The 9,228-nt window shown below is 40.6% G+C and overlaps 1 protein-coding gene across 1 annotated transcript in view; it reads right to left on the bottom strand.

Annotated features, from left to right (window-relative positions):
• Positions 1-1,262: 1,262 nt before the first annotated feature.
• Positions 1,263-9,228, bottom strand: part of CHAT (choline O-acetyltransferase) — a 29,526-nt gene continuing 21,560 nt past the window's right edge. The window contains exons 12-14 of the mRNA XM_008947536.1: positions 7,224-7,286; positions 3,437-3,574; positions 1,263-1,827 (exon numbers count right to left, since the gene is read on the bottom strand). Of these exons, the coding sequence (XP_008945784.1) occupies positions 1,558-1,827; positions 3,437-3,574; positions 7,224-7,286 (471 nt within the window). The 3' untranslated portion in view covers positions 1,263-1,557. The remainder of the gene's footprint in view (positions 1,828-3,436; positions 3,575-7,223; positions 7,287-9,228) is intronic.

Here is a 9,228-nt window from a genome sequence, read left to right as displayed (position 1 = left end):
GGTGATCTGCTGAGTCTGTATCCAGAGTTCTTAGAAACACATCCACACTGCTGGTTTATTGTACTGAATCTGTTCTGCTTTTAGGCTTGGGGGTGCTTGAGCATGTGAATGTTCAGTCAGCACAAAGGAAGGAAAAACATCTCCACTTCTCCACAGGCAAGCAGGCAGTCCCTGGCCAAGCCTCCAGCTTGCCTAGCAGAGGATCTGCCCTGGAGTTACCAAGTGAGTGTCTTTTGTCAGTGAGTGAGTTGTGTTCTGTTGCATTCTAACAATGACAGCTGCACCCCTCTAAGCAAGGCAACCTATTTCAGCTGGAGAGAAAGTAACTGAAAATACCAGAAGGATTTGTAGGGAATGAAAGAGATAATGAGAAGACCCTCAGGGTAACACTCACAGAATAGGGGAATTATCAGCTACTCTATTATTTTCCTGATTGAATTTACTGTATATTGCAGAATAAGGGACCCTACATCTACTATAAAAAACCACAAAATTTAAATCCCTCCCAAGTGGGATGATGGAAAGCTGATAGGAGTACCAGTACACTTAAACTGGTATTTATAGCTTTAGCTTGGAGACTTCCTTATATTGCAGGTTTGCCTCTTCATTCTAGATGTTTATTGCTCTCTGATTTTGTGTGGTTGCATACACTCTCCTGCTAGTTACAGTGAGTAAATTCATTCCTGTGCAAACAAAAATGGTCTTAAGAAGGACTGAATTTCACTTATGCTTTGTGCTTTGCCTCTCTGGCAGGCTGGATTTTGCTCACTGATAGAAAGGAATAATTAAATCAATTCATGACGAACAAAATTCTTCCAGTTCTCTGTGATGGATCTTCCCTCCAATGTGCTGCTTTCAGAACAGGACTGTGCTTGAGGCCAGTGCAAAACAGAAGAAAGGCTAAATTATTTCTGCAGCATTTCTGAATTGGGGGAACATATGAACACTAGTTTCATTTTCCTAAGCTCTGTGTTTGGAAATACACAGCCACCACTCTTAAAAATAATCTGTTTTTCTTTTGTGGTAAATAGCATGGTGGTATTAAATACTCTTCATGTGAATTTCCAAGATCTAATGGCATCAGCCTATTATTTACAGTGTTACTCTCAACAGTCCTGATGGGGGAAATTTTCTTTCTTTTTTTTCTTTCTTTTTTTTCCCCTTTCCCTGCATATCTTGCAGGAATAGATTTGAATATTTTAGAACTGCTCGCAGGGGTTATTAATTAATTGGTGTGCCTTCATATTTAATTTATGTCACACACAAACTCAATTTTTTAGGTAATAAAACAGCCTAGGCTGCTTATGGTTAGAAACAGTAGTTCACAAATACTTGTATTACTTCATTCCAGCAGGTGAGACCAAACCTTTTTTTTGCTTACTCTCAAGCAAGAAAGGGTAGATTTAGTGCATGTAGGGTTTTAAATGTTTCCAACAATGTAAAACAAATGACATTTTGGTTCTACACTAATAAGTTACTAGTACTACCTCACCTTTGATCAGCTATGGAATTGTTTCTCCATGAGGGTGGATTCAGGTGAGGAATTCTCACAGCTCCTCAGAGTTTGTGGTCTCTCTGCAGCTGTGTGGCTGCTTCTTGGTCAGCAGGTAGCTTCACCATAGCAGAACTGCATCTGGTGCACAGATCTCTCATTTCTAGGAGACTTTCTTCCACAGCTCTTGCAAACAGGTCTGAGGAGGTTTCTTTACAGTCTTTGAAGCTTGAGATGCAGAATAATATATGCTCTGGCTGAGGGTTATAGCACGCCCCATACCCATTGGGCACCACTGGCCCATAGCAGCAGAACATTTCCATAGTGGTTGGAACCTGGTGGCAGGGGGATGATAAAGGGTGATCTCTGATTAATCAGGGCACCTGAAACCAGCTCGTTAGGGATGAGAACAAAGATCAGCAAATGCTGGAAACGTGGTGAATCTCCTTTGTAGAATATCATGTGCTTCAGAAGTCCAGACCTGTAGCTGACTCTTGGAAGGTAAAAGCTGAGCTCAGGATAGAATTTGGTTGCTGTGTTTGTTTGCTACCCTTTGAAAACTGGTTTTGTTTCAAGGGGATATAATGCATTTCTTTGCTCATTTCAGACAGACCTTTAACAGCTGTGAGCTTTGTTACTGCTAAATAGGGAATTTTTTGAGATTATCTATATTTCTGATATATAAAAGTCTGGTACATAAAACTTCTCTAAGGTTTTTAATTTCTTAAGGTGATATTTAACTTGTAATTTGAAGACTGTAATGAATTATAGAGAATAGTATTGTCCATTGCTAGTAATAATTTATAAATGGATGCTCTATAAAAACATTTTAATGCATGTAGGTGCTGTATTTCTATTACACCTCAGTTTAATCAGGGCGTAATACAGGAGTGAAACACTTTCTCCTGCAGAAAATAAAAGATGTGTTGGAAATCTAAATGTTTCAGACTTCATGTACATGGGCCTTCACAAATGACATTTGGCTTTTTAATGGTGTAGAACAAGCCATTAGTCCTGCTAATAGAGCCATAGAATTGTCAGATAAATTTGCTGCACAGCAGCCGAAGGCCATAAAGCTATTCAAAAGCTCTCTTTGCTCAGGGATAGTTTCTTGGAGAATTTATGTAGTAGGATGTTGGTTACATTCACTCGTGTCTCAAAGTCTGCAAACATTATGACAAGATCAAATTACTTATTAAGGTTTTATGCAGTAGCATGATATTATAAGTCTCTTTTGTTGCATAGTACCAATCCGTGCAGCCGGGTTAGTGTTTCAGTAAATGAATTCCTACATAGATTTCTTCTTTCATTAGGACAGTCACTCCATGCAATGAAACATTTAATTTTTAGGCTACATGCTATGAAGACATTTCCTTATTCAGAGCATTAAATCTAGGAATTGTTGACTCAGAGTATCTTAGTGTAATTGTCAATAACTGTAAATGTCTAAAATATCTGTAAATCCAAGATGCATGCTGCACCCCCACACTGAAAGGTCTGTAAGATTTCAAACAAAGCTACTTTTAAGACTAAAATGTCCTCGTGGCTCTTGGCCTTTGTTTCCCATAGTGGCAATCTGTCTGGCTTGTGGCTGTACTGACACTGGAGTAAAGAATTCCTGCTAGGGCTGTCACCTTAGGGGAAGGAGGGGAATAGAGGGAATGGGAAGATGGGTAGTTTGGGAAGTGGGGAGACAGTGAGCCCTGATGCAAGTTTTACTTAGTTTGTATGCATTTCCAGAATTTCTGGGAAGGGCTTTGGGGTGTTGCGAGGGAAGTGTTAACTGCAGTCAGTATTTACAGTGCTGATCCTGTGGAGTGAACCAAAACTGGATTAAAAATCTGCAGAATTTTGCAGACCATTCTCACGGGGAGCTACAAGGTCTAGCAGAACACACATGACTTAGCCTTTGCTTAGCAGGAGCAGTGAAGAGGATAAACTCACCTGGCTGGTCGAGAGGATAAACCGATTGCTCGTCAAATATGTCTCATCTGTGAATATCTCTGGCAGTTCCTTGAAGTGTTCCCGTGCCACCTCTCTGAGTCCTAGCAGGTGATTGTCTATTGCCATGCCAGTAATAGCCTGCATGCAACATGATAAGACACCAGCATTGAACCAAGTGTGGAGACATCCTCTTGCCTGTTACTGCCTTGTTTTCTGGGCAGAGTTAATGAACTTGATTTGAGTGATGTAACTCCTGTCACGTCCAGATAGGACTCTTTTTTTAATTACTACTACAAAGTGTGTACTTTGCTGATGATTAGTAACTAGAAATTCATACCATGCTCTGAAGGTGGAAAAATGAGAAAGGAGATGGTCTTGAGTTATATTATGATGATATTATCTGATGTTCTTGGGTGTTCATTATCTCTCAGAGCTCAATGTCATGGGCTGGGCTTCCAGGGCTGCTGGGGGGACCATACGGGATACCCAAAATCCCTGTTTTGCAAATTCCTGTGCATCCCTTGGATTCTATTTCAAGGTAGGAAGCTCCAAACCACCTCCAGAGTGGAGCAAGATAATCTTTCATTGCCTTGCTGCCTGCATCTCACTCTGACAGGTGAAGCCTGTGTCATTCCATAGAATTTAGATCCAAACACCAGGTACAGGTGAAGCCTGTGTCATTCCATAGAGTTTAGATCCAAACACAGATGTCTGCAACAGATTTAACAGTGGTCACAGAATAAAAGGTTTGCCAGTGATCTAGAACAGTGGTCACAGAATAAAAGGTTTGCTGGCAATCTATCACAGATCTGCTAGCACACCTCACCACTTGAGGAGACTGGGCTTAGGGACACAGATGCTTTGTCATTTTAATTCACTGCCTGGATATCCCAGTTCCCTCTGCCACTCCCTGTGCTGGCTTCTCTGCAGAGCTGGATTGTCTCAGGGGCAGCTATTGCCTGGGCAGACTGGAGAGTCACAGAGTTCTGTTTCTTTAGGAGAGCAAATAAGAATTTGTTCCAAGCAAACAGGAACTGCCTCAGGTGACAATGTGCACTTAAAATCCTTCACTCTAGGTTTATTCTAGCTGGTGAGAGCATTGATGTAGAGGACTCAGCTGTAGCTCATCCCTGGTAACAGGCTGAAGCCCTGTAGGAAGGGAATGCTGAACAAGGGGCATGTACCACACAGAGCAGAACTGATATCCCTGTGCCACAGACCCCTTGTCACAAGAAAATTAAGCAAACTAAGAGAAGGCAAGGTTGAAAAAGGAGCACAAGTTTGGTTTTTATCTTTAGAGGAGAATTTAAAAGCAAAACAAGCAAACCAACAAAAAGCTGAAGCCAAACCCACAAGTTTGCCTTTCCTCTTGAGAGGAGAATCATTTTAACCATCACTAAGTGGCTGAAGCAGGGGGCTGGGAGTGCATAATCTTGTTTGGCTTATTAAGGAGTAGGCACCCATTGGTAAAGAGGCTATTTGTTCTTCAGCCCAGATGGAGTGAGGACGCTTGCAAAAAAACGTAGCCTACATCAAAGCAGCATTTAGCTTGTTTTTCCATAGAGGAAAACTGACTTGATAATCAGAGGAAATATTTTGCTATCACAGAAGATTTATAAGGCTGTTAGCAATGACATTTTTGCAACATAGATCAATGTCATGTCTGAGGAGAGGCCGAGACAGGCTAACGAAATAAACTGTGAGTCAACGCATAGGGGGAAACTGGGCTAAATTGAATTTCAGAGCTCCACATTTAAGATAGCAATGCTACTAGTAAGCCCTAACAAGGGGAAATAAAATCATTAAATTGCTTTTTGTTTTATGAAGTAGATTTTTTTGTTTGTTTGCTTTTCTTAGGAGCTATTGTGTTTCAGTCTAGTAAGCCCTAACAAGGGGAAATAAAATCATTAAATTGCTTTTTGTTTTATGAAGTAGATTTTTTGTTTGTTTTTCTTAGGAGCTATTGCGTTTCAGTCTGTTACACACAATTTAGTCAGACCGTGTGAGTCTTGCCCATAGGTTAAAGGCACAGAAATTACAATCTGCTATTCTAAGAAAGAAAGGGGAGCTTGGTGAGTAGAAATACCTGGAGACAGTCTTAAATTTAAAGGTAAATTAATTTTTCTGATCATGATTTTCACGTTTTCCCATATGAGCTACATGGGAGACTTAATTTTGTACTAGTTTCTGGAACTGAAATGACTTGGAAAGGGAATTTTATGGAATGTTTTTCCTTCTTTTTTTAAAGAGATGTTGTACAGAAATTCCATTGGTTGTGACTTAGACCTACAGTACGTTGTGTTCATTGTGAGGTTACCCTGAGATGGTTCAGGTGAGATGGTTGCCCTGAAATAAGACTTGCCTCTGCTTTAGAGATGACGTGGAGCCTCAGCTTCTAAAATGTAGGTTCCCAGTACAAGGCTTGAAATATAAAAGTGTTTTTCTTCCCCACTTTGTTTCACAGTCTCAGGAATAAATCCTGCCTGAAAGCAACACTTCACCTCTGCACTTTTCTGAGTATACCTTTGAAACAACCTCTGGAAGTGAATGACTTCTGGAATATTATGAGTATTTAAATGTAAACAGCAATTTGGGTTTGTTACACAATGGTCTGAGGCAAACCCATAGGTAGTGAATTCACTTAGCAGAGCTGGTTATTAACATTTATTAATCTCATAAGTGGTTTGACTGAGTTGTTTGTAGAGTAAGTCTGTGCTTTGTCTTGGCACAGTGGGATGTAGAGCACTACCCAGGTTGAATTGTCTCATTTTTAGCCAACAGAAAATGACTTGCATGTGATACTACACTGATTTCTTCACTGAAGTGAAGACACTGGCCTGTCTTCCTTTTATTAGACACTGCACTCAGGTCTTTAGAAAGAGAACTTATTATAATCATTCCCTGATTGTGAATGACCTGTATTAGAAATGTCACTTTGGAATACCAGAATACACTTGCCAGAATACCAGAACACACTTGCCAGAATACCAGACAGGGACCTCTCTCCTCTAGTGAAAAGAAACACAAAAAAATGCATAAATGCTTACTTGGGGAGGATTGGGGTGTGTGTGGGGGTGTTGGGTGACAACACCCTTCCTGATGTGTTACAGCCTTGCCTACTTCCCATCCTGACAAGGCACTCAGCTGTCCACTTGCCATGCCCCATTAGAATACCCAATTGCCACTTTTCTTAGCTGTCTTCATGACTAACCTGTCATGATAATCTCTGAGCACACAGAACAAAGGCTTATTTTATCTGGCTACTGTTGTCCTTTGCAAGCCTTTCAATATTTATTAAAAAATCCTTTTCTTAAATTTTGATTGCAAGCTCTTTAAGGTGGAGGCCAGTTTTGAATTTTTAATTTGTACAACAGCAACCTTAGCAGAACTCTAATTTGTGGCTCAAACTCCTAATTATGCCACAGATACAAATCATAGATGCTTCACAGAGGCATATTCCCCTGCATATGTTGAATCCAGAGTATGAAGTTCCATGACAGTTCTAGATAAGAAAGCTAATGCTCAAGAGCTCTTGCCACTGATGTCTAACACAGAATTTTGTTATCTTGCTTTCCAGGAAGTATTTTTTATGATGAAGTTAGTTGAACATTGCTACTTGGAGTGTGTTTGAGTCATTAGAAACTTTTTTTAAGTGTAACACAGAAGGAACTTCCTGACTTAGAGATGCCTGTGTTTTCTGGTGCTCAAATAGTTAAGGATTGCATCTTCATACTTTTCTTGAAAAAACTAACTAGTCCTTATTCAGACAAAGCAGTGTAGTACTTACCAGAATAGTATAATTAGTCTGAGCTCCAATTGCATCCTTAAATCTCTGCATCTTCTCAGAATCCTGTTGTGGGAATCAAAATATAGCTGTTATTGAATAAACTCTCAAAGAAATAGCATCCCCCCTCAATGAGGCAGCAGCCAAGCAGCAAGCACGCTCCCATGCCCTGTGCTCCTGGCTCAGGTGGTTGTTTTATAAACAAAAAGCTGTAGGGATCCAATGTCTGGAGCAGCCACAGTGCCTGGTTGTGCAAAGGTTGAACAGGTTTATTGGTGGTGGGCTGCTTGAAGTCAAGCAAAGACTTGCAGCTTCTTCCGTGGATTCCTCCCATGGGTTCTGGGGGTATAGATTATTACTCACTGCACTGCTCTGTTTGAAGTAGGGAAAAATCATTGGCTAGTGTAATTCAGTGTTTTCCAAACAGCTAAGCAGCATATCTACTCCTGAATGGTTTATCTAGACAATAACAGGGATGTTAATGAAAGCCATTACTGATATGTTACTAGCCAGTCATAAAATTACTCCCTGGTGTGAAAGGGCATCTAGAATTGTCCAAGGTTTCTCCACCCTCCACAGATGCCTCACATTTCAGACAACAAGCTAGTAAATTTTGCCTGCTGTCACACAGCAGCCTTTTATACTAAGGGAGTGATCCTAAGAAGTGCTGCCCTGCTGTCCATCAAGGCTGCCACTGCAAGGTTGGGACAGCCTGAAACACCCAGGAATGACTGAGTCTCCAGATAAACAGGGAGCCTTCAGCTCCCATGGACGATTAATGATCTTTTGAACAAAGAATTCATTTTAGAAGCAATTCAAGGCCACCATCAGGGAGCTTCAAAGTACAGTGTCTGATATTTTTTCATAGGGTCACAGCTAGGCCTTAGTTCCTTTATACAGATTAAATTACAAAACACAGTCTTTAAATCTGATTAATTTACAGCTATTCAAGCAATCTCTGCAGTGTCAGTTGCTGCTGCTTTTACAGCCAGTTTCAAACGTGTGATATATTTCTCCTGCTAGAGAATCAATCCAGCTCAATCAGTCTTTGGTGACTGTTCAAGCTCCTATTTAAAGATCATTTTTATTAGCATCAGATAGAAAATTTGTTTTAATTCGATTTGGCTTAATGACTAATAACAAACAATATTTTGGTGAAGTCAGGGCTACTTAAACCAGGTGACTAATCTCTTTATCCAAAAAATAGAATTAACCCACTTGCATCAAGAGGCAATCTGTAGGTCTAAAGAAATCACCTTGGAATAATGTTAAGTGAACTTTGTTTCTAATGACTCTGTGACAATAATATAAGTAGTTTTGAACTGAAAGATAAAGATGTAAAGATCAAAATGAAGATGTATAAAGTTCATGGGAAAGAACAGTCACAAATCAGTTTAAATGCCCTTTGCATTTTTCAGTGGACAAGAAGCCATGAGAACTATCAGTGGATAGTTTTACATCATGACTGCAGGTTTTTCAGGGGGAATGGACCCATTACTCTCCCTATTCAGTGCTGCCAAAGCATGCAATATAAAGATCTGGGGGCTGAGACTGAGCTCACCCCAGACATGCATGGAATTCTGCTACAGTTTAGGGTGCTGTGAAAGGTGGGCACAATCTCAGATTTGGGTGGTAAAACAGTGAGAAATTCTGAAGCTTTGGGAGAGCTGCAGAAGTCAGTAAGCGTTGAGATAAGGAAGTTAGGAAGAGATTGTTGGAGGAAAAAAAAAGGAGGATCTGGCAAGACAACATGCTGGGAGCAGGGTAGCTCCTCTGGGGGGTACAGACAGGGTGCAGTGATGTGTTTTGGGGCTGGGGGTATGCTCAGTGCCCAAGTGTGGAGAGGAATGTGTGCACAGATGACAGCAGCTTCCAGTGAAACACAGTTAAGAACCATGTTTTCAGACAGGACATCAATTGCAAAGAACAGCCTCTTGTTGTCTACTGTGTGCTTGTCACTGTTGTGTGTAGTAGTATGGTCATAACCTGCCTCAAATTACTCAGTCAG

This window comes from Merops nubicus, unplaced genomic scaffold, assembly GCF_000691845.1.
Source record: "Merops nubicus isolate BGI_N331 unplaced genomic scaffold, ASM69184v1 scaffold1529, whole genome shotgun sequence".
NCBI lineage: Eukaryota > Metazoa > Chordata > Aves > Coraciiformes > Meropidae > Merops > Merops nubicus.
The sequence above is the reverse complement of the archived record's forward strand: the minus strand, read 5'-3'. Positions and strand labels throughout refer to the sequence as shown.